Source organism: Salvelinus namaycush, chromosome 4, assembly GCF_016432855.1.
Source record: "Salvelinus namaycush isolate Seneca chromosome 4, SaNama_1.0, whole genome shotgun sequence".
NCBI classification, from domain to species: Eukaryota; Metazoa; Chordata; class Actinopteri; order Salmoniformes; family Salmonidae; genus Salvelinus; species Salvelinus namaycush.
The window spans coordinates 9,366,496-9,392,534 of record NC_052310.1 but is presented as its reverse complement, the minus strand read 5'-3'; the positions used below and the strand labels follow the sequence as shown (position 1 = coordinate 9,392,534).

The 26,039-nt window shown below is 44.7% G+C and overlaps 1 protein-coding gene across 1 annotated transcript in view; it reads left to right on the top strand.

The window, feature by feature from the left end:
* The first annotated feature begins 10,521 nt into the window (after window positions 1-10,521).
* LOC120045351 (protein kinase C epsilon type-like) overlaps window positions 10,522-26,039 on the top strand; it is a 19,923-nt gene continuing 4,405 nt past the window's right edge. Inside the window, exons 1-10 of the mRNA XM_038990230.1 lie at window positions 10,522-10,722; window positions 11,388-11,534; window positions 14,433-14,496; window positions 23,382-23,547; window positions 23,744-23,778; window positions 23,959-24,047; window positions 24,760-24,889; window positions 25,292-25,434; window positions 25,871-25,946; window positions 26,024-26,039. The exon at window positions 26,024-26,039 is cut by the window's right edge and continues 151 nt beyond it. Of these exons, the coding sequence (XP_038846158.1) occupies window positions 10,522-10,722; window positions 11,388-11,534; window positions 14,433-14,496; window positions 23,382-23,547; window positions 23,744-23,778; window positions 23,959-24,047; window positions 24,760-24,889; window positions 25,292-25,434; window positions 25,871-25,946; window positions 26,024-26,039 (1,067 nt within the window). The remainder of the gene's footprint in view (window positions 10,723-11,387; window positions 11,535-14,432; window positions 14,497-23,381; window positions 23,548-23,743; window positions 23,779-23,958; window positions 24,048-24,759; window positions 24,890-25,291; window positions 25,435-25,870; window positions 25,947-26,023) is intronic.

Below are 26,039 nucleotides of genomic sequence, written 5' to 3'. Positions count from 1 at the left end.
AACTATGAAACTACACATGAAATCATGTAGTAACCAAAAAAGTGTTAAACAAATCAAAATATATTTTATATTTGAGATTCAACATACCTACATGTTTCAAGCAGACCATCATAGTCCTGGTGCCCAAGAAAGCAAAGGTAACCTGCCTAAATGACTACCGCCCAGTAGCACTCACGTCGGTAGCCATGAAGTTCTTTGAAAGGCTGGTCATGGCTCACATTAACACTATCATCCCGGAAACCCTAGATCCACTCCAATTCGCATACCGCCCCAACAGATCCACAGATGACTCAATTTCAATCGCACTCCACGCTGCCCTTTCCCAGCTAGACAAAAGGAACGCCTATGTGAGAATGCTGTTCATTGACTACAGCTCAGCGTTAAACACCACAGTGCCCACTAAGCTCATCACTAAGCTAAGGACCCTGGGACTAAAACACCTCCCTCTGCAACTGGATCCTGGACTTCCTGACGGGCCACCCCCAAGTGGCAAGGGTAGACAACAACACATCTGCCACGCTGATCCTCAACACGGAGGCCCCTTAGGGGTGTGTGCTTAGTCCCCTCCTGTACTCCCTGTTCACCCACGACTGCGTGGCTAAGCATGACACCATTATTACATTTGCTGACGACACAAGAGTGGTAGGCCTGATCACCGACAACGATGAGAGAGCCTATAGGGAGGACGTCAGAGACCTGGCAGTGTGGTGCCAGGACAACAACCTCCTTTGCAACGTGATCAAGACTGAGGGCCCAACACGCCCCCATTAACATCGAGAGTTTCAAGTTCCTTGGTGTCCACATCACCAACAAACTATCATGGTCCAAACACACCAAGACAGTCGTGAAGAGGGCACATCAACACCTTTTCCCCCTCGGGAGACTGAAAAGATTTGGCAATGGTCCTCAGAGCCTCAAAAAGTTTCACAGCTGCACCATCGAAAGCATCCTGACCGGTTGCATCATGGCAACTGCTCGGCATCCGACCGTAAGGCGCTACAGAGGGTAGTATGTACAACCCAGTACATCACTGGGGCCAAGCTTCCTGCCATCCAGGACCTAAATAGTAGGCGGTGTCAGAGGAAGGCCCAAAACATTTTCAAAGACTCCAGTCACCCAAGTCATAGACTGTTCTCTCTGCTACCGCAGAGGTACCTGCTACCGCACGGTACCAGACTTCAAAGTCAGCTTCTACCCCCAAGCCATAAGACTGCTGAACAATTAATCAAATCGCCACCCGAACTATTTACATTGACACTCCACCCCCCTTTGTTTTTACTATTGTTTTATTATCTAGGTATAGTCACTTTACCTCTACATACATGTACAAATTACCCCAACTAACCTGTACCCCCGTACATTAACTCGGTACCCATACCCCCTGTATATTGCCTTGTTATTGTTGTTTTATTGTGTTTATTTTTACTTTAATTTATTTAGCAAATCTTTTCTTAACTCTATTTTCTGAAAACTGCATTGTTGGTTAAGGGCTTGTAAGTAAGCAGTTCACGGTACACCTGTTGTGTTCGGCACATGTGACAAATACAATTTGATTTGCTTTGATTTGACGTTGCTAAAATGAAGTGCTTTGTACCTAGCCGTGGGGAGTAGGCGTGCTGAGGGTGCTGCAGCACCCCCTGCGAAATCAGAATAAAATAATAATAATAATAAAAAAATTGCAGCACACCCACCCTCAAAGTACTTTCCGCGGCTATGGCTTTGTAACACCAAAACTAGTGACAACTGAGTTGCCACCAAACACGAATGAGACAAAACCTTAACCCTTATGTTGTCTTAAGGGTCAAAAATGACCCGCCACTATGTTTAACAGCAGGGAAAACCCCCCAAATTGTATTTTTTCAACTTGAAATTTGATGACTTTTCCTAGAGTGACCCCAACATTAGAAAAAGTGAAACATCGCCTTTGTTCATATTTCCATGAAAGCTGTACACCACCAGGGAACAAAGGTTGTCTTCAGGTCATCTTTGACCCGGCAGTTATAAAATAATTTACACACCACAAAAAAACACACACACACACACACACACACACACACACACACACACACACACACACACACACACACACACACACACACACACACACACACACACACACACACACACACACACACAATGAGAAATTGTGTGTGCTACTGATTGAACTCAGCCAGCAGCTCCTGAAGAGGAAGATCACCATGGTTGGCACAGTTAGAAAGAACAAGCCTGAGCTCCCGCTGCACTCCTCACAACAAAGGGGAGAGAGGCCTTCTCATCAAAGTTTGTCTTCACCCCCACCACCACTCTAGTTTCTTAGCTCCCAAAGAGGAACAAGAATGTGGTCTTCCTGAGCACACTGCACCAAACGGCTGAGATCAGTGATCATGAGAACAGGAAGCCAGCCATCATCCTGGACTACAATCACAACAAAGGAGGCGTGGACAACCTGGACAAGGTGATTGGAACTTACAGCTGCAGGAGGATGACTGTCCGCTGGCCCCTGGTCATCTTCCATAACATCATTCATGTGTCCTCATACAATGCCTTCGTGATATGGAACAAGATCAACCCTACGTGGATGCCTGGTAAGCAGAACAAGAGGAGGGTGTTCCTGGAGCAGCTGGGAAAGGCACTTTTAACCCCACATATTCAAAGCACAGCAGCCTCTGCAGCGCTTGTGAAAGCTGTTCAGAGAGCTGAATCTTGTCCTGATCCACCTGAGCCTTCAGCTGGGGCAGGCAAGAGGAGGGGATGCCAATTCTGCCCCCCCAAAAGAAGGACTGTGAAACAAATACTATGTGCGGCACTTGTGAGAAATACATCTGCAAAGTCCATGCACACACACTTGCATACTGTCCTACATGTGCTAATTAGAGGTGATTGATTTATGTTCTTCACGTTTTTGTTTTGTATCTATTATCTTATTTTATTCTTATTTATTATTGTTGTTTATACACCTTTTGGGTGGGGGCAATGGTAAAAAAAATGGGAGAAGACTAGTATTTTGTAGTTGAATTCCTCATTGTACAGTATATAAGAATATATCACTATGTTGCCAAAAAAGTTAAATATTGTTATGGTTTCCCTTCAATAAAATGTATTCAAACTACTTTCTGCACATTTCTGCTACTTTCTTAGGCTATACAAGTGCTATCTCTTGCTAAAAAAATTATGTTTACCTCTACTTCTTAGGGCTAGGCTCTATTTTCCTGAATTTCAGCCTGACTGACGTGCCCAAAGTAAACTGGCTGTTACTCAGGCCCAGAAGCCAGGATATGCATATAATTGGTACCATTGGATGGAAAACACTTTGAAGTTTGTAGAAATGTTAAAATAATGTATGAGACTATAACACAATTGATATGGTAGGAGAAAATCCAAATAAAAAACAACCAGAATTGTTTTCCTTTGCGGTCCCAGGCTCTTATAATGGAAAGCTATGGGCCCTATGCAATTCTAGCTCCCAGATTGCAATTCCTATGGCTTCCACTAGATGTCAACAGTCTTTGTGTAAGGTTTCAGACTTGTTTATTCCAAAACGAGGAAGAATTTGGAGTTTTGGTCCAAAGAGTCACAGTGGAAAATCAGTCTGTCGGCGCGTGACGAAGAGGAGGCGCACCTGCTAATTTTACTTTTCTATTGAACATACTTTTTCCCGTATGAAATATTATAGTTTATTTACATTATAGGGTACCTGAGGATTAGATAGAAACGTAGTTTGGCTTGTTTGAACAAAGTTTAGCGGTAGCGTTTTGGACTCCTTTGTCTGCATGTTGAACAAGTGGATTACTGAAATCGATGGCGCCAACTAAACTGACTTTTTGGGATATAAAGAAGGATTTTATCTAACAAAGCGACCATTCATGTTGTAGATGGGAACCTTGAGATTGCAAACAGAGGAAGATTTTCAAAAGTAAGTGATTTATTTAATCGCTATTTATGATTTTATAAAGCCTGCGCTGGTTGAAAAATATGTTGATGTGGGGCGCCGTCCTCAAACAATCGCATGGTATGCTTTCGCTGTAAAGCCTATTGTAAATCGGACAATGGCGTTAGATTAACAAGAATTTAAGCTTTTAAACGATATAAGATACTTGTATGTTCATAAATGTTTAATATTACGATTATTTATTTGAATTGCATGCCCTCCAATCTCACCGGATGTTGTCGACAGGTGTCCCGCTAGCGGGACGCCTAGCCTTATCAATGAAGAAAACAATTATGACAGGTGTGTTGTAATAAAAACGAGTGGTGTCCACTGATTAAAGGCAGTCTTTCTGAGAAATCAGAGAACGACATTGATCTATACGCTGACTCTGTCCACATCGAAGGGACAGCAGTGGAGAAGGTAGAAAGTTTTAAGTTCCTGGGCGTACATATCACAGACAAACTGAAATGGTCCACCCACACAGACAGTGTGGTGAAGAAGGCGCAACAGTGCCTCTTCAACCTCAGGAGGCTGAAGAAATTTGGCTTGTCATCTAAAACCCTGACAAACCTTTACAGATGCACAATCGAGAGCATCCTGTCGGGCTGTATCACCACCTGATACGGCAGCTGCACCGCCCTCAACCGCAAGGCTCTCCAGAGGGTGGTGCGGTCTGCACAACGCATCATTGGGGGCAAACTACCTGCCCTCCATGACACTTACAGCACACGATGTCACAGGAAGGCCAAAAAGATCATTGAGGACAACAACCACCCGAGCCACTGCCTGTTCACACCGCTATCATCCAGAAGGTGAGGTCAGTACAGGTGCATCAAAACTGGGACCGAGAGATTGAGAAACAGCTTCTATCTCAAGGCCATCAGACTGCTAAACAGCAATCACTAACTCAGAGAGGCTGCTGCCCATTGAGGCCCAATCCCTGGACACTTTAATAAATGGATCACTCGTCACTTTAAACAATGGCACTCTAAATAATGCAACTTTAATAATGTATACATATCTTACATTACTCATATCACATGTATATACTGTATTTTACACCATCTACTGCACCTTGCCTGTGACGCTCGGCCATCGCTCATCCATATACTTATATGTACATATTCTCATTCACCCCTTTAGATTTGTGTGTATTAGCTAGTTGTTGGGGAATTGTGAGATTACTTGTTAGATTTGTGTGCATCAGTTAGTTGTTGGGAATTGTTAGATTATTTGTTAGATATTACTGCACTGTTGGAACTAGAAGCACAAGCACTTCGCTACACTCACATTAGCATCTGCTAACCATGTGTATGTGACCAATAAAATTTGATTTGATTTAATACTAACATTGAAGTATACTTTTTTTCCCCTTCAAACATGCATACAACATTGTGTAAAATAATCATAAAGTTTAGAACATTTCAATTACCCATAATCAGAGCAATGCAGAAAATCGGTAATCAAAAGAAAAGTTCTACCACAGCGATCATGTTATTTTTGGAAGCATATTTGATTCTGAGTTCGGACATATAAAGTTTGCATGTGACAACTACTTCTAAGACACATACTGTACATTCAGTTGTTCCAAACACACTTCACTGGCGCTAAAGAGGGAGGCTTGTTCAGCTGGTGCACACAAATACACTGCTGGAATGCAGATTAAAGGTGTTTACATGTACTAATCATTTAAAAGATTGCTCAGAAAACCAGGTGTTTTAATCAGCGTATGCTTACTTAGATTTTGACCTTAGTTTGATTAAGATAAGCAGAGTAAGGTGTTTACAGGACTAATGCATAATCTGCCTACTGCCATAATCAGTTTAACATTGAAATATATATAATAGTTTGATGTAAACATACTATTTTCTCTGTCTTTGGTTGTCCTCATAAAAGATACTTACATTTGAGCAACATATTAAGTTCATATAATTTTTTTGTTTTTTGTTTTTACAGTTAGCTACTGTAATTCTATATTACAGTACCATACTGTAAAGAGCAATACATTATGGGGGCTCTATTGAATTCTGCTACATTGCTGTAAAATTATAGCAATTTGTTGCACCCATCAGTGAGAATGCTGTACCGCACAGAATACAGTACCATACCATATATTGTTTTACATGTGTCCTGTAAATCTACAGTAACTTACTGGCTACTGTGCTGCCAGTAATTTACTGTAATTCAGTACCACCACACAAAATACATTACCATACTGTATTTTTGGAATCTAAAAACCTTTTCCTGTAAATCTACGGTCATTTACTGCCTACTTTGCTGCCAGTAATTTACTGTAATTCAGTACCACCCCCACAGAATACAGTACCATGCTGTAATTTTGGAACGCCAAAAACCTTTTGTGGGTGGCATGGTACACTATAAACCTGGATAAGTTCTGGCTACTCAAAAATGTTGAGGAAACCGATGACCTAAAAAAAAAAATATGTAAAAAGAAATAGTTCAAGTGAGCAGTACTACCTTCATATGAGTAATACAAATGCATTTTTTTTAGTAAGGTATACTTAAGCAATAAGGTCCGAGGGGGTGAGGTATATGGCCAATATACCACGGCTAAGGGCTGTTCTTAAGCAATAAGGTCCGAGGGGGTGAGGTATATGGCCAATATACCACGGCTAAGGGCTGTTCTTAAGCAATAAGGTCCGAGGGGGTGAGGTATATGACCAATATACCACGGCTAAGGGCTGTTCTTAAGCAATAAGGTCCGAGGGGGTGAGGTATATGGCCAATATACCACGGCTAAGGGCTGTTCTTAAGCAATAAGGTCCGAGGGGGTGAGGTATATGGCCAATATACCACGGCTAAGGGCTGTTCTTAAGCAATAAGGTCCGAGGGGGTGAGGTATATGGCCAATATACCACGGCTAAGGGCTGTTCTTAAGCAATAAGGTCCGAGAGGGGGAGGTATATGGCCAATATACCACGGCTAAGGGCTGTTCTTAAGCACGACACAACGCGGGCCTTATTGCTTAAGTATATACCACACCCCCTTGACTGATTTCCTTATATGAATAGTAACAGGAAAACCTTTGAAATTGTTGCATGTTGTGTTTATATTTTTGTTCAGTATACTTAGCACTAGCCAGGATGGGAAAAGATACATTCAAAAGTTTTATTTTTATTTTTACAAATGAAGTATATTTTTAAGACCAATGTATCCTTAACTACAACAGTAACAGTCAAATATACTTTGTACTTGATTTGACTGTGATCTGTGTTTTTAATCAACCTTAGATGAATGTGCTGACTGGATGTCGCTCTGTAAAGGGAGTCTGCTAAATGACCAGAATGGAAATGTTAAAAAAGAGCATTTGCAAAGCATACTGCTGGTGGGTATTATTCTAATGAGCTCTGCCCTCAACTATTTTGTATTTTGATCAAATGTGGCCTTGTTTGGGGGCAGAGGTCATTAGAATAATACCCAGCAGTGCTTTCTAAGTTTTCATTTTTACATTGACATTTTGGTCATCTAGCAGACGCTCTTATCCAGAGCGACTTACAGTCAGTGAATGAAACTAAGTTAAACAAGAATATACCCCAGTCATAGCAAATAAAAAGATGGCGTTACCGTTAATGAGAATGTTATAGTGGACAAGTAGCAAGTATGTTTTTTAAAATTAGAAAATACAAAATACATGTACATTACATGTAAAATAATGAAATGCTTACAAAAAGGTCTGCATGAATTGTATTTCAGGTCAGCAAAATTCAAATGACAAAATAGGTTTTGAAAGTGTTGAAATACATATATCAAATACATGTAACAGAATTACTGCCTGTTATGGCACTAGCTACCTGCACTGTAAATACGCAACAGTTTACTACCCACGGGGCTTCCAGTAATGCCCTGTAAATATGCAACAGTTTACTAACCACGGGGCTTCCAGTAATGCCCTGTAAATATGCAACAGTTTACTAACCACGGGGCTTCCAGTAATGCACTGTAAATATGCAACAGTTTACTAACCACGGGGCTTCCAGTAATGCCCTGTAAATACGCAACAGTTTACTAACCACGGTGCTTCCATTAATGCCCTGTAAATATGCAACAGTTTACTAACCACGGGGCTTCCAGTAATGCCCTGTAAATATGCAACAGTTTACTAACCACGGGGTTTCCAGTAATGCCCTGTAAATATGCAACAGTTTACTAACCACGGGGCTTCCAGTAATGCCCTGTAAATATGCAACAGTTTACTAACCACGGGGCTTCCAGTAATGCCCTGTAAATATGCAACAGTTTACTAACCACAGGGCTTCCAGTAATGCACTGTAAATATGCAACAGTTTACTAACCACGGGGCTTCCAGTAATGCACTGTAAATACGCAACAGTTTACTAACCACGGGGCTTCCAGTAATGCCCTGTAAATATGCAACAGTTTACTAACCACGGTGCTTCCAGTAATGCCCTGTAAATATGCAACAGTTTACTAACCACGGGGCTTCCAGTAATGCACTGTAAATACGCAACAGTTTACTAACCACGGTGCTTCCATTAATGCCCTGTAAATATGCAACAGTTTACTAACCACAGGGCATCCAGTAATGCCCTGTAAACACGCAACAGTTTACTAACCACGGGGCTTCCAGTAATGCACTGTAAATATGCAACAGTTTACTAACCACGGTGCTTCCAGTAATGCCCTGTAAACACGCAACAGTTTACTAACCACGGGGCTTCCAGTAATGCCCTGTAAATATGCAACAGTTTACTAACCACGGGGCTTCCAGTAATGCCCTGTAAATACGCAACAGTTTACTAACCACGGTGCTTCCAGTAATGCCCTGTAAATACGCAACAGTTTACTAACCACGGGGCTTCCAGTAATGCCCTGTAAATACGCAACAGTTTACCAACCACGGGGCTTCCAGTAATGCCCTGTAAATACGCAACAGTTTACTAACCACGGTGCTTCCAGTAATGCCCTGTAAATATGCAACAGTTTACTAACCACGGGGCTTCCAGTAATGCACTGTAAATACGCAACAGTTTACTAACCACGGGGCTTCCAGTAATGCCCTGTAAATATGCAACAGTTTACTAACCACGGTGCTTCCAGTAATGCCCTGTAAATATGCAACAGTTTACTAACCACGGGGCTTCCAGTAATGCACTGTAAATACGCAACAGTTTACTAACCACGGTGCTTCCAGTAATGCACTGAACATGCTACTGTAGTCAGTTGCTCAAGTAATATGCTGTAAATGTGTGTTACAGTAAAGGTCCTGTAAATTTACAGTAACATACTGGCTACTGTGCCGCCAGTAATTTACTGTAAAAATTACAGGTAATGTTTTATAGTGCAGATCTCAGCTCAGGTGCACTATTTTTCATGGTTTCATTTCACAATCATAGTGTTTTGAGTCTTTTTTTAGTTCATTGTAGGCTACATTCGAGGGGAGTTAGCTAACTGCTTTCCAAAACCTAGGCTTACATATAAAACATGAAAATGGGCAAGAATGGAGTTACACGGTTTCATCGGACAGTGGGTGTGTGTGTGCATCACAGTGACAGAAGGGATTACTGACAGCATGGAGATAGATATAATTAATGTATGATGTTATAGCAGGGTCACAGTCAAGCTTTCATCAACACACCCCTCTTGTGTCCTTTGGTAAACCACTGGATTTGAACCTAGGTTGTCTGCGCAGTCAGTGTGCCACAAGACTGTTAGCACGCTGAGCTAAAGCCAAACCATTAGGCTATTCATCAGTCTAGTTCACTGAACCATCTCTTCTACACTTGTGTGTGTGTGTATATATCCGTATTATTTCGTTATGCAGAAACTGTCTGATTGACCATATTAGGTGTGGTATCTAGCACGCACACACACATACACACAATACCTATCCGGCGCAGGAGGCAAGCGGCGCGGCTGATGCGTTTCGCGCATTCCCTGAAGCTTGCGCTCACACAGTGAAATGGGTGAGAGCGATAGAGACAGAGGAAAACGAGAGAGCGATTTAGGGGATCGATAGCCTGCCATTGGTTAGCTCTGTTAGCCGTGGGACCCACCGGGCAAGCAGACTGACATCCCGTGTAAAAAGGAGAACCAGCGCTCAGAAGCTGTTCAGGCTACTGAGTGCGAGCTGCTGATGTCTCGGTCTTCCCCGCCCTAGACCGGGTCAGAAGCTGTTCTAACGGGGACAGTCTACGATCAGATGATCAGGACCGGAGCCGTTCTCTGTGATTCCTCATCGGTGTTTACTCCTCGCCTCCCGCCACCGAGACCTCTTCCTTATTCTTTCCGCTGACAACAACCCTCCTTATATCTACCATCTGCACAGGACGGACTGTAAGCAAGCACAGAAGGCACCGACTGTCGTTTGTCAGTAACCGATCTGGTTTTGCGCGATCAGGTTCGGTACCGGACAGTGACCTATAGACTATTAGGGACGAAGAGGGGTGTTTTTAACAGTGTGTGTGTGTGTGTGTGTGTATCTGTGACGTGTGTACATTTCAGAGTCTGAGTGGTTGAATGGATTCTTGGTATGTAGGATCATCCATCTAATATGGTGACTAGTTAGAACTAACAGACTTACAGACAGACAGACCATCTGCACACACGCCACCATGCCAGTGTTCCATGGGTTGCTGAAGGTGCGTGTGTGTGAGGCGGTGGATTTGAAGCCCACCCCCTGGGCACTCCGCCATGCGGGGGGGAAGAACTCTTCCTCATTCCTCCTGGATCCTTACCTCACCCTCAACCTGGACCAGACGCACCTGGGACAGACCTGCACCAAGAACAGGACCAACTCCCCGGCATGGAACCATGTACGGCACCAAATCCACTCCTCCAGGGCTGGGCAGCTTTGGTGGCACACTTTTGCTCCAGACCAACACTAACACACCTGAACTATGCTCTTCAGTTTAGGGCCAGCCTAAAGGTTAAAGAGGTGGACTAATCATGCTCTTCAGTTTACGGCCAGCCTAAAAGTTACAGAGGTGGACTATGCATGCTTTACAGTTTAGGGCCAGCCTAAAGAGGTGGACTAATCATGCTCTTCAGTTTAGAGCCAGCCTAAAGAGGTGGACTAATCATGCTCTTCAGTTTAGGGCCAGCCTAAAGGTTACAGAGGCGGACTAATCATGCTCTTCAGTTTAAGAGCCAGCCTAAAGGTTAAAGAGGCGGACTAATCATGCTCTTCAGTTTAGGGCCAGCCTAAAGGTTACAGAGGCGGACTAATCATGCTCTTCAGTTTAGAGCCAGCCTAAAGAGGTGGACTAATCATGCTCTTCAGTTTAGGGCCAGCCTAAAGGTTACAGAGGCGGACTAATCATGCTCTTCAGTTTAGAGCCAGCCTAAAGGTGACAGAGGTGGACTAATCATGCTTTACAGTTTAGGGCCAGCATAAAGGTTACAGAGGTGGGCTAATGGGCAGAAGGTTTGCAGATGGATAAAGAGTGACACAAATGCTATTCTATTCAATTTTTTATAGGACTTTACAGCCCAGATGACGGGGGGGAGGAAATTGGAGATGTCAGTGTTCCATGATGCACCAATCGGATATGACGACTTTGTGGCTAACTGCACCATACAGCTGGAGGACATTCTGCAGAACAGCAGCACACACTACCAGGCCTGGGTAGGAAGACATGTGTGTGTGTGTGTGTGTGTGTGTGTGTGTGTGTGTGTGTGTGTGTGTGTGTGTGTGTGTGTGTGTGTGTGTGTGTGTGTGTGTGTGTGTGTGTGTTTGTGTGTGTGTGTGTGAGAGAGAGAGAGAATATCATGCTTCCATGATGAGTAACCTTGACTGAGACATTAAGATATGCATTATCTCCCCAAACTAATGCCTAGGCTTTTGTTCAGAGGGCTAACACTTGGGTTCAAATTCATTTGGTAACATTTGTGTCTGTTCGTCTTTGTGTGTGACTTGTAGAGGTTGAGGGGGACCTACCGGGGAGTATGTAACACACACAAACACACACCCACCCCAGGGCTTCCAGTCCTGCTCTGTCAACCAGTGTGAGGTCGGAGTGTACAGATCAATTGTACAGATCAATTGATCACAGTTCTTATCGATTAGCCGGCCTGGTCAATACTCTACATATCTCTCTCTGTACTGCTACAGCTCGTGAACCTCTCCTCTCCTCTCCTCTCCTCTCCTCTCCTCTCCTCTCCTCTCCTCTCCTCTCCTCTCCTCTCCTCTCCTCTCCTCTCCTCTCCTCTCCTCTCCTCTCCTCTCCTCTCCTCTCCTCTGCTCTGCTCTTTTCTCCTCCCCTCTACTCTCCTCTCTTTTCTTCCCCTCTCTTCTCCGCTCCTCCCCTCTCCGCTCTGCTCCTCTCCTGTCTCTGTGGTGACATCACTGACTGTGGCCTTCTGGGTAATAACTGGATGGTGGCTGGGCAGTGACATCTCTGGCTACACCCCTCAGTGACCTGCTGTGGAAGTAGGGCAGAGTGGGCTTAAGATGCCCTGGCAAACACACACAGACACACACACAAACAAATTGGCCTGTGCACACACGACCACAAAGACACTGGAAAAGGAAAGCTGATCAACATTACGATATGTGTGTGTTTGTGTTTGTGTGTGTGTGTGTGTGTGTGTGTGTGTGTGTGTGTGTGTGTGTGTGTGTGTGTGTGTGTGTGTGTGTGTGTGTGTGTGTGTGTGTGTGTGTGTGTGTGTGTGTGTGTGTGTGTGTGTGTGTGTGTGTTTGGTGTAAATGCTGACATCTCTATGCTGTAATTTGTTGGAGGCTGTCATTGAGCCCAAACTCTGTAGAGAGAGAGAGGGGATCTTTATTCATACATTTTTATAAATCTATCTATTTCTAAAATGTATGATAATGTCTGTTACTATACCAGTATTACTTTTTGTTTAATTTAATTTAATTTACCCACCAATTGAATACTCTTTTATATCTCTTGAGATGTACTTGTCATCAGAAACATTGCATGGGATTTTAATGTGATGTCAAGGGATTTTAATGTGATGTTATGGGATTTTAATGTGATGTTAAGGGATTTTAATGTGATGTTAAGGGATTTTAATGTGATGTTAAGGGATTTTAATGTGATATAAAAAGTGATTGTGTTGATTAATAGCATTTAAAACTCCCTTACTTTGGCAAAATGTTACTTTGGCAAAATGTACCTATTCATTTCAATAAAGCACATTTAATTTAATTTGAGATAGAGAAAGGGAGGGGGTGGACAAAGGGAGGGAGAGAGAGGGAGGTAGAGAAAGGGAGAGAGAGAATGGGAGAGAGAAAGGGAGTGAGGGGGGGAGGGAGAGAATGGGAGAGAGAGAAGTTGCTGGACTGGAGGAAGAGGGAAAGAGAGATGATGATAGAAAGGGGTACAGTCAAAGTCTAAGTGTAATGTGAGCTGTGTGTGTGAACTGTCAGTGTGTGTGTGTGTGTGTGTGTGTGTGTATGCGTGTGTGTGTGTGTCAGGGAGTGAGAACTCAGATGTGTGTTTAAGGCTGGCTTCAGTCTGCAACCTACTTTTGGTTCCCTAGGCACCAGACACTCAGAGATCACATTCACACCCAATGATACGGTGTGTGTGTGTGTGTGTGTGTGTGTGTGTGTGTGTGTGTGTGTGTGTGTGTGTGTGTGTGTGTGTGTGTGTGTGTGTGTGTGTGTATGGCCTTATCCCTGTGACCTTATTGGCTAACCAGATTAATGAGGTGAACTAGTTTTGTCATGCCCATGGCGACAGTACAGTACTTAACGTAAATCTCAGCGAGGCAACAACTCTAAATGTGTGATTCTAACTTAGCCATCTGGTTGTGTGTGTGCCTACATACATATGTATTGCTCTGTGTGTGTGTGTTTGTGTGTGTCTCTGTGTGTGTGTGTGCATGTGTGTGTGTGTGTGTGTCTCTGTGCATGTGTGTGTCTGTTTGTGTGTGTCTCTCTGTGTTTGTGTGTGTCTCTCTCTTTGTGTGTGTGTGTGTGTTTGTGTGTGTGTGTGTGTGTGTGTGTGTGTGTGTGTGTGTGTGTGTGTGTGTGTGTGTGTGTGTGTGTGTGTGTGTGTGTGTGTGTGTGTGTGTGTGTGTGTGTGGTGACAGGCAGAGCGTTGTGTAAGAGGATCTATGGCTGGCCAGAGATTAGCCAAGGATTTAACCCCCATCCCACGCTACATCTCTCTCTCTTTCTCTCTCTCTATCTATCACTCTCTCTCTTTTCCCCTCGCTCTACCACTCTCTCTCTCTATCTCTCTATCTCTCTCTTTCCTTCTCCCCCCCTCTCCATTTGGAAAATGTAAAATACTTGTGGCCAGCTGTCATTGACGCTATGAAGGGTGGCAGGTAGCCTAGGTTACAGAAGCAGGTTCAAATCCTGATGTTGGTAACACCTACCTGACTCCAGGAGCTATAGGTGCTCCTCTCAATAATATGTGTTTGAATGTCTGGGGGTTGGGGATACATATCTGTCATAACATATCTACTATACTATTATTCTCTGATGTCATTGGTGTGTGTGTGTGTGTGTGTGTGTTGCACATCAAAACAGACTGTCTTTCTCTCTCTCCAGGTTGATTTAGAACCAGAGGGGAAGGTCTATGTAATTATCGATTTGTCAGAAACTTCTACTGAAGGTAAAACTATTCTACCCACATCTCTCTCTCTCTCTCTCTCTCTCTCTCTCTCTCTCTCTCTCTCTCTCTCTTTCTTTCTTTCTTTCTTTCTTTCTTTCTTTCTTTCTTTCTTTCTTTCTTTCTTTCTTTCTTCCCCCCCCACATACGGTCTATATGATATTGCAGTCTAATGCTTGACTGTTGTAGGTTCATTTGTGCAGCCGGACTGCTTACCAGACCCCCTCTTACACCTGAACTTCCTCAAAATCCAGCTGACTAATTTAGGATAATATATACTTATTATTAACTTGCACTATATTTGGATATAAGTCAAGTACTGGGTAGTCAGAAGGGTTGAGAGAGAGAGAGAGAGAGAGAGAGAGAGAGAGAGAGAGAGAGAGAGAGAGAGAGAGAGAGAGAGAGAGAGAGAGAGAGAGAGAGAGAGAGAGAGAGAGAGAGAGAGAGAGAGAGAGAGTAGAGAACAAGGAGAGAGGGAGAGAGAGATATATATAGAGAGAGAGGGAGAGAGAGAGAGAGAGAGAGAGAGAGAGAGAGAGAGAGAGAGAGAGAGAGAGAGAGAGAGTAGAGAACAAGGAGAGAGGGAGAGAGAGATATATATAGAGAGAGAGGGAGAGAGAGAGAGAGAGAGAGAGAGAGAGAGAGAGAGAGTAGAGAACAAGGAGAGAGGGAGAGAGAGATATATATAGAGAGAGGGAGAGAGAGAGAGAGGGAGAGAGAGAGAGAGAGAGAGTAGAGAACAAGGAGAGAGGGAGAGAGAGATATATATAGAGAGAGAGGGAGAGAGAGAGAGAGAGAGAGAGAGAGAGAGAGAGAGAGAGAGAGAGAGTAGAGAACAAGGAGAGAGGGAGAGAGAGATATATATAGAGAGAGAGGGTAGAGAACAAGGAGAGAGGGAGAGAGAGAGATAGAGAGAGGATAGAGAACAAGGAGAGAGAGAGAGAGAGAGGGTAGAGAACAAGGAGAGAAAGAGGAGGTATTTTTAGCAAGTTTCTTCTCGCTGCAATCTGTTCCGTGCTGCTCAGGGGCCTTCCCCTCCCTCTCCCTCTCTCCCTCCCGGCATCATCTCTCTTCCCCACACCTTTTGTTACTGCTGTGTATCCTCCTATAATTCTCCTGCCTCTATTCCACAATTCTCTCCTCTTCACTCCCGTTACCGTACTCACCGTACTTACCGTAGTTGTTGAGCTTTTATCTACTCTATTTCCAGTGTTTTGGATCTACTCTGAAAATATAGTTTACCAAGCTACCAATTACTTCACACCAATTACTTCACACCTGCTTCAATCCATAGCTAGAGGACTTCTGATATCTCCAGGAGGGATAGTAGGTTTTGTTTTAGTCTGTTTTTTTTCTAGTTAGGGCCATCTACTGTATCCATTTCCTGCAGTCAAATGATCAAATCACCCTATAGTGGCCTCATGGTTGCAATGTTATTAATCTTTTTTCACAATTTCATAATGAATATACATTCTTTGTTTTAAAAAGCCAAAAACCTGGTGTTTCTATGTCAAATGTTATTTTTTTGTCTTCTGTGTTGTATATAAAGTGTAATATTGGGATGCAAACTCTAAATGTAATACCTTTCAACTCTATATCTGACATGGTCCAGGTGTCTTCTTTCTTTAAACCCATAACCATGTGTTTGATGTGTATACTTTTGTATCAAAGTAGATTTGTTTAAGACTACCAAGAATCACTCTGTGTGACCCTGATTTAGCACACTGCAGTAAAAGGTTAACTGCTGGCTGTCTTCCCAGTATTCTACTTTGTATGAGAACTGCTGACTGCTCATAACTTGCAGCTGATTGTTGCCACATCAACCAGGATTAATGAGCAGGGCAATTTGTGACTGTTGTTGTTTTGGTAATCAGTGGCTGTATTGGAGGGGGGCGTGGTTTCTCATCTCCTAGGCAATCAGCAATTAGTACCGGGTGGTGGGCTATTCACCTCTGCTAGGCAATTAGCAATTAGTGTCAGTACTTCAGTCTGCCCTGTTTTCTCAGCGGCAGTCTCATGACTGAAAATAAGACGGTTCTGCCGAGTTATTCGATGAAGGAAACAGAGGACGACTCCACACCACTCTCTCACTGTAGTATCTTACCTAGTTATCTCCTCTCATCTTGCTCTTTTGTAGCATGTGTGTTTTCTGTACCTGTCCTCTCCCGTCTGTCCCCGCACCTCGGCTGCAACCCTTCTAATTTAGTGTACCCTGTGCGCGCAACCCATGTGGAATTCTGGGTCTCCGGCAGCGTTTGGAACTGCAGATCTGCAGAGTTCATCTCAGCCTCTGCTGCCCTTCAGTCCCTTGACTTTTTGTCCTTGACGGAGACATGGATCACCCCAGACAACACTGCTGCTCCAGCTGCTCGCTCTTAACCAGACTACTTGTTCTCTCATAGTCCGAGAGCGTCTGGTCATTGAGGTGGTGACACAGGGCTACTCATTTTTCCTAGTGGAGATGTTCTCTTTTCTCCCTCTCTCACCTGTCCATCTCCTCATTTGAATTCCATGCTGTCACTTGCCCACTCAAGTTTAACATTGTTGTCATTTATCGTCCACCAGGTGCCCTTAGAGTTCCTCAATGAGATTGACCCCTTGAAAAGCTCATACTGGGCGACTTCAACTTCCTGGTGTCTGCCTTCAATTAATTTATTTTCAACTCTTTCTTTCCCCCCTTTGCCTCTTTTGACCTCACCCTTTTCCAGTCCCCTTCCACTCACAAGGCAGGCAATACCCTTGACCTCATCTTTAACGCCCTTCCAGGTCACTACTTCACTTCCTTTTCTATCTCCCTCTCCTCCAACCCCACTCAGCCCCTATCCAGATGGTAATGCGCTCGCTCGCTCGCTCGCTCGCTCGCTCGCTCTCTCTCTCTCGCTCTGCCCTCCACTCCTGCTCCTTGGCTGAGTAACTCATTGCGAGCTTACAGAACGGGGCTGAGTGAAAATGGAGGAAAACGTTATATTTTTTTATTTAACTAGGCAAGTCAGTTAAGAACAAGTCCTTATTTACAATAACAGCCTACCAAAAGGCCTCCTGCGGGGACGGGGGCTGGGATTAAAAATATAGGATGAAACACACATCACGACAAGACAACACTACATAAAGAGAGACCTAAGACAACAACGTAGCATGGAAGCAACACATGACAACATGGTAGCAACACAACATGGGAGCCGCACAACATGGTAGCAGCACAAAACATGGTACAAACATTATTGTGCACAGACAACAGCACAAAGGGCAAGAAGGTAGAGACAACAATACATCATGCGAAGCAGCCACAAGTGTCAGTAAGAGTGTCCATGATTGAGTCTTTGAATGAAGAGATGGAGGTTAAACTGTCCAGTTTGAGTGTTTGTTGCAGCTCGTTCCAGTCGCTAGCTTCAGCAAACTGAAAAGACGAGTGACCCAGGGATGTGTGTGCTTTGGGGACCTTTAACAGAATGTGACTGGCAGAACGGGTGTTGTATGTGGAGGATGAGGGCTGCAGTAGGTATCTCAGATAGGGTGGAGTGAGGCCTAAGAGGGTTTTATAAATAAGCATCAACCAGTGGGTCTTACGACGGGTATACAGAGATGACCAGTTTACAGAGGAGTATAGAGTGCAGTGATGTGTCCTATAAGGAGCATTGGTGGCAAATCTGATGGTTGAATGGTAAAGAACATCTAGCCGCTCGAGAGCACCCTTAACTGCAGAGCTATAAATTACGTCTCCGTACTCTAGCATGGGTAGGATGGTCATCTGAATCAGGGTTCGTTTGGCAGCTGGGGTGAAAGAGGAGTGATTACGATAGAGGAAACCAAGTCTAGATTTAACTTTAGCCTGCAGCTTGGATATGTGCTGAGAGAAGGACAGTGTACCATCTAGCCATGCTCCCAAGTACTTGTATGATGTGACTACCTCAAGCTCTAAACCCTCAGAGGTAGTAATCACACCTGTGGGAAGAGGGGCATTTTTCTTACCAAACCACATGACCTGTGTTTTTGAGGTGTTCAGAACAAGGTTATGGGTAGAGAAAGCTTGTTGGACACTAAGAAAGCTTCGTTGTAGAGCGTTTAACACAAAATCCAGGGAGGGGCCAGCTGAGTATAACACTGTATCATCTGCATATAAATGGATGAGAGCTTCCTACTGCCTGATTATTGACAAGTTTTTCCAACACTTTTGACAAACAGCGCAAAATAGAAATTGGTCTATAACAGTTAGGATCAGCTTGATCTCCCCCTTTAAATAAAGGACGCACCGTGGCTGCCTTCCAAGCAATGGGAACCTCCCCAGAGAGGAGAGACAGGTTCAGAAAGTGAGAGATAGGCTTGGCGATGATAGGGGCTGCAACCTTAAAGAGGAAAGGATCTAAACCAAGGAGCTCCTTTAGCTCCTCAGACTCAGTGACCGCCTACAGGGAGAAACTTTGTAGCAGGGCAGGGGAAAAAGAGGGAAGAACATCGGGGATAGTCGCATTAGAAGGGGTGGGAGATGAGGAAATGTCGGACAGGCAAGGAGGCATGGCTGAGACAAATAGGAATCCTGACTTAATGAAGTGGTGATTAAAGAGCTCAGCCATGTGCTTCTTGTCAGTAACAACCACATCATCAACATTAAGAGGACATGGGCAGCTTTGAGGAGGAGGGTTTATTCTCCAGGTCTTTCGCCATTTTCCAGAACTTCTTGGGGTCAGACCCATAGAGCGAGAACTGCTTCTTAAAGGATCTAACTTTAGCCTTCCGGACAGCCTGAGTGCACTTTTCTCATTTGCTTGAACGACAGCCAGTCAGCTTGAGTATGCGTGTGCCAAGCCATTCGCCAAATGGAATTCTTGAGGTGGAGTAACTCTGCCAGATCACGGTTGAACCAGGGACTGAACCTGTTTTAAATGATCATTTTCTTTATGGGGGCGTGTTTGTTGACAATACCACTGAAAAAAAGGTCTTCGACAGAGAGGATCAAGCTGATTCTATACCAATTTAAAGAGGCCAGGTCATGAAGGAAAGCTTGCTCATTAAAGTTTTTTAGCAAGCGTCTATGACAAATCAGGACAGGTCATTTAACTGAGCAGACATTACGAACACAGGCTGTAAAACAGTGATCACGAAGGTCATTACAGAAAACACCAGACTGATACCTATCAGGATTATTTGCGAGAATAACATCAAGGAGAGTAGCCTTTTCTGGGTGTTTGGAGTCATACCATGTGCGATTGGTGATAATCTGAGAAAGATTTAAGGAATCCCATTGCTTTAGGACTTGTTCAGGTGGTTTACGAATGTCCCAGTTTACTTCACCTAGCAGGACAAATTCAGACTTAGTGTAAGGGGCCAGGAGAGAGCTTAGGGCAGGTAGGGTACAGGCTGGTGCTGATGGTGGACGATAGCACCCAGCAACAGTCAACAAAGAGCTATTTGAAAACTGGATGCTTAAAACCAGCAAATTAAATTGTTTGGTGGACTTGGTAGAGACAACAGAGCACTGTTGTCCCTTGGCAAAGATTGCTACTCCACCACCTTTGGAAGATCTGTCTTGCCGAAAAAGGTTATAACCAGAAAGGTTATAACGTTCAAAACACTCTTTCTTAATCACGTCTCAGTAATGACCAACACATCTGGATTGGAGCTGTGAACCCACACTTTCAATTGATCTATTTTAGGTAATAAGCTTCTAGTGTTAACGTACAGAAAACCCAGGCTTTTACGAGAGCAGAAATCAGTGAAGCAGAAATCAGAGCACAAGTCAGGATTGGGGCTAGCAACAGTATGGGCCAGGGTGTACATGCACATTTCCAGATATCATCAACAGTACAATCAGGGCACGGCAGAGGAGAGGGAAAGCTCTGTAGTGTAGATTTTTTATGACATTTGAATGTGCATCAGATGGTAACTAGATCATGTTGTACAGCAATTTCATCAGGTAACATGAATACATAGCTGGCAACTAGGTGGTTAGGATGGGAGGCCAAGAGTGTGTAACCAATAGAGAGTCAGAGTCGCCCAATAGAGAGTGGGAACAAACATTTTCTGTCCCATGGTCGGGTAAGCAAGCAAGTTCATTGTCAACAAAGCATGCAGGGGTCATGTGGTAAATGGCATAAAGCACAAGAAAAAAAAATCTGCGACTTGTGGCTAGCCATTGTAAGTTCAGAGTCACTCGTCCCAACAAGAAAACTTGAGGGAGTAGGTCTCTGAGTCCAGTAGGCTATAAAAGTCTGAGATAAAATAAATAAATATATAGTAGGCTTATACTAGTTAATTAAAGCCTTTCTGGGTAAGCTCACATAATAAGCTTCACAAGTGAATTAGCCTACATAAAATGTATGGTAGAGCAGATAAAAACGTCCGGAGTGAAAAGCTTGTTGAAAAACCGTGGTAAAGTTGGCTTGAGTTTCGATATTCGCCAGACATTCGGTCCGTCAAACATCAAAAGCTCAGATTTCCCTGCTTCAGAGTCCAATCGCTGCAAAACTAAACATTCAGAGGACCTATCATCCTTTCACTCCCTCCTCTTTACCTTCTCTTCCTCTGCATCTGCTGGTTAAACAACTTTCTATCACTCTAAATTTAAAGCTTCTGCCTCTAACCCTAGGAAACTCTTTTCCACCTTCTCCTCCCTCAATCCTCCACCCCCTCCCCCTCCCTCCTCCCTCTCTGCGAATTACTTTTGTCATTCACTCAGCCTATTGAGTCCACTGGTCCCACTCATTCACTCAGCCTATTGAGTCCGCTGGTCCCACTCACACAGAACTACCCTACGCCTTGACTTCTTTCTTCCCTTTCTCTCCAGATGAAATCCTGCAACTACATTTAAAAAAATGTGTATTATTATAATTTTTTGTCATTTAGTAGACACTCTTATCCAGAGCAAATATGGTTAAGTGCCTTGAGACCTTCCGGTTACTGGCCCAACGTTCTTAACCATTAGGCTGCCCGACAACCTGCCCGCTCGACCCCATCCCTTGCTCATCCAGACCATCTCTGGAGACCTCCCATTCTTCACTTCCCTCATCAACTCATCTCTGGCCAATGGCTGCCTCCCTTCTGACTTCAAAATGGCCAGAGTCGCTCCCCTCCTTAAGAAACCAGCACTCGACCCCCCTGATGTCAAAAACTACAGACCGGTATCCCTTCTTTATTTTCTTTCCAAAACACTTGAGCGTGATGTCTCTGACCAATTTTCTCGCTATCTCCCTCAAAACAATCTTCTTGACCCTAATCAGTCAGGCTTCAAGACGGGTCACTCAACTGAGACTGCTTTCCTCTGTGTCACAAAGGCTCTCTGTGCTGCCAATGCTGACTCTCTCTCCTCTGTTCTCAACCTCTTAGATCTATCCGCAGCATTCGACACTGTGAACCATCAGATCCTCCTCTCCACCCTCTCAGGGCTGGGCATCTCAGCCTCTGCCCACGCTTGGATTGCATCCTACCTGGCAGGCCACTCCTACCAGGTGATGTGGAGAGAATCTGTGTCTGCACCATGTACTCTCACTACTGGTGTCCCACAGGGCTCAGTTCTAGGCCCTATCCTCTTCTCTCTATACATCAAGTCACTTGGCTCTGTCATATCCTCACATGATCTCAGCTATCATTGCTATGCGGATTACACTCAACTACTTTCTCCTTCCACCCCTTTTGACATTCAGGTGTTGACACGCATCTCTGCATGCCTGGACGATATCTCAGCTTGGGTGTCGGTCCACCACCTTAAGCTCAACCTCGATAAGACGGAGCTGCTCTTCCTCCCAGGGAAGGCCTGCCCCCTCCAACACTTTTCCATCCCGGTTGACATCTCCATGGTGTCCCCCTCCCAGAGTGCAAAGAACCTTGGCATCACCCTGTCGTTCTCTGCAAACATCAAAGCAGTGACACGCTCCTGAACGTCCATGCTTTACAACACCCGTAGAGTATGACCCTACCTCACACAGGAAGCAGCGCAGGTCCTAATCCAGGCACTTCTCCCGTCTGGACTACTGCCACCCTGCTGTTGGCTGGGCTCCCTGCTTGTGCCATCAAACTCCTGCAACTTATCCAGAATACTGCAGCCTGCCTGGTGTTCAACCTTCCCAAGTTCTCCATGTCACCCCGCTGCTCTGCACACTCCACTGGCTTACGGTCAAAGTTTGCATCCACTATAAGACCATGGTACTTGCCTACAGAGCAGCAAGAGGAACTTCCCCTACCTACCTTCAACCTATGCTTTAACCTTACACCCCAACCCAAGTACTCTGCCAACTGTGGTATCTTGGCCCTCCCACCCCTACGGGAGGGCAGCTCCCGCTCAGCCCAGTCAAAGCTCTTTTCGTTCCTGACACCCCAATGTGTGTGTGACAGATGGATGATGTGATATGTGTTATGTAAAACACACTGATCTCAGTAATGGCCTATTTAGATGCTGCACTTTCTCACTTTATCTCTCTCTCTCTCTCTCACACACACACACACACACACACACACACACACACACACACACACACACACACACACACACACACACACACACACACACACACACACACACACACACACTAACCACCTCTGCATCACAACCTCTGCATCACAACCTAGACAGACAGAGAAAGTGAGAGAGTAGGAGTGGATTGGAGGTGGTTCTCTTGTCTCATAAGGCTAATTCTGTCCCAGGGACAGGGAGAGATGGAGAGAAGTAAAACGATGGGTTGGAGGATATATGAATATATTTTTATATCTTCAAATTCTGCTCTTTGGTTTAGTGGCCATACAGAAAGACATAACGTGAGGTAGTGGAGGAGGGAGAAAGATGCTGTACTTTTAGGAATGGTCTCATGATCTCTTGTGCCCAATCCCGTCAGACTCTAGCCTGTACCCCCAACACCCTACCACCGACCCCTCTTTAATGCTCTCTGTCTGTCTGTTAGCCTCAGCTGCCAATGAGAATGAGGAGCGTGTGTTCCGAGAGCGGATTGGTCCTCGGCGGCGGCAGGGGGCCGTCCGGAGGCGTGTCCACCAGGTTAACGGACACAAGTTCATGGCCACGTATCTACGGCAACCTACCTACTGCTCACACTGCCGAGACTTTATCTGGTGAGAAACACACACACACATCAGTCTCAACTGTCTATCCGCTGTCTCATCATAGTGCTCCCTCTGACCCAGATAAAGTGGCTCAGAAATCCGCTCCAATAATTATCGTAGCATATCCCTGATTTCTATACAAAATGCTGACTTTCTCTCTTCCTCTTTTCCTCTCTATCTCTTTCTCTCTCTTTTGATTTTATAGGGGAGTGCTGGGAAAGCAGGGTTATCAATGCCAGAGTGAGAACAAGTTGTCTTTCTTTCTGTCTGGGTTCTTGAATGATTATGATAGTTTAGAGTGATACCTGAACATTCTAGAATGAATTGAGACATTGTTGAGATGCACATTGTCTGTCTGTTGTATTATTATCGTGTGTTGTTCAGTGTGAAAGTGTGTAATTGTGTGTGTGTTTATTGCAGTGTGCACGTGCGTGGTCCACAAGCGCTGCCATGAGCATATCATCACCAAGTGTGCCGGGATGAAGAAGCAGGAGGATACACCCGAGGAGGTATTGTGGACTGTTTATGGTGGCCATGTTGACCAATGAGTTACCGCAATGTGTTTTGGTTTGGAACCCAGATGGTCATGAGCCGTCGTAATCTTCGCTCTCTCGCCCCCGCTACTCTCTCCTCCCCTATCCTATCACCCTTCTCCCTCCTGACTCCTGATTCTGCCTCTCCTCCCCTATCCTATCACCCTTCTGACTCCTGACTCTGCCTCTCCTCCCCTATCCTATCACCCTTCTCCCTTCTGACTCCTGACTCTGCCTCTCCTCCCCTATCCTATCACCCTTCTGACTCCTGCCTCTGCCTCTCCTCCCCTATCCTATCACCCTTCTCCCTTCTGACTCCTGACTCTGCCTCTCCTCCCCTATCCTATCACCCTTCTCCTTCCTGACTCCTGATTCTGCCTCTTCGACCCTACTCTCCTCCTTTTCCTCATCCTATGACTCACACTGTCCCCTTTCCTCCCGGCCGGCTGGGCCCTCCCCTCCTGCTCCTTGGCTGAGTAACTCATTGCGAGCTTACAGAACGGGGCTGCGAGCAGCTGCCAAACTCTCTCTATTATAAACTATAGGGTTATATTATTGTATTTCTCCGTGCTCTGTTAGCTGTTATAAGAGAGATGCTCCAATGTAGATGTAGATTCACACCTCCAAACAGTCACCAATTCTCCCTCCCTTCCTCTTTCCCTCCTTCCCTCCTACTCCCTCTCTCCAGGTTGGTGGCCAGAGGTTTAGTGTCAACATGCCTCATAAGTTCAGAAACCACAACTACAAGGCCCCTACCTTCTGTGACCATTGTGGATCTCTACTATGGGGACTGATGAGGCAGGGCCTGCAATGCAAGGGTGTGTGTGTGTGTATTCACTTTAATAATGAAGGTGGTTATGTTTTCATAGGTCAGATAAGACAGATTCACTGATTTGTGTGTGTGTGTGTGTGTGTGTGTGTGTGTGTGTGTGTGTGTGTGTGTGTGTGTGTGTGTGTGTGTGTGTGTGTGTGTGTGTGTGTGTGTGTGTGTGTGTGTGTGTGTGTGTGTGTGTGTGTGGCTTCTTTCTACAGTTGGTTTGTGTATATGTTTGTGTGTATTTGTTTGTGTGTATTTGTTTGTGTGTATTTGTGTGGGGGTGTGTAAGATGAGTGTTCATTGTCAACAGATGGTGTGAGGATAATGCAGGTCCTAATTGTGTGTGTGTGTGTGTGTGTGTGTGTGTGTGTGTGTGTGTGTGTGTGTGTGTGTGTGTGTTTAGTGTGTAAGATGAATGTCCACAAGAGGTGTGAGGCCAACGTAGCTCCCAACTGTGGTGTGGATGCCAAAGGCATTGCCAAAGTCCTGGCTGAAATGGGAGTCACTCCTGAAAATATTTCCACTACTGCACAGCGCAGGAAAAAGGTACACTCACACACAAGCTTTTCTGTCCTCGTGGGGATCTAACATTTATATCCATTCAATATAAATTCAACGCCAAATCCTAACCCTAATTCTAGCCCTTACCCTTACCCTAAACCTAACCCCTATGCTTAAAATAGCCTTTGTCCTCATGGGGATGTGGGAGATGTTCCCACGAGGGTGAATTTTCCTAGTTGTGTGTGTGTGTGTGTGAGTGAGTGCGTGTACTTGTTCTTCTATCCTTGTGGAGACCTGAAATCCCCAAATATCCCCACAAGGATAGAAGAACAAGTACACGCACTCTCTCACACACACACACACACACACACACACACACACACACACACACACACACACACACACACACACACACACACACACACACACAGAAGATGGCGATGATGGCAGTGATGATGGTGCTTTTCTTTCCTCTCTCTAGTTACCACCAGGGATAGACTCCCAGTCACTTTCAGAACTCTCAGACGAGCTTCCCCCCACCTCCCCCTCACAGCACGGTAACACACAAACACATGGTCACAAACACACTCGAAGTCACACAGCTGTCTGACTTTCTTCATGTGCGCCTGTGCAGAGCTGGCTGAGTTGGA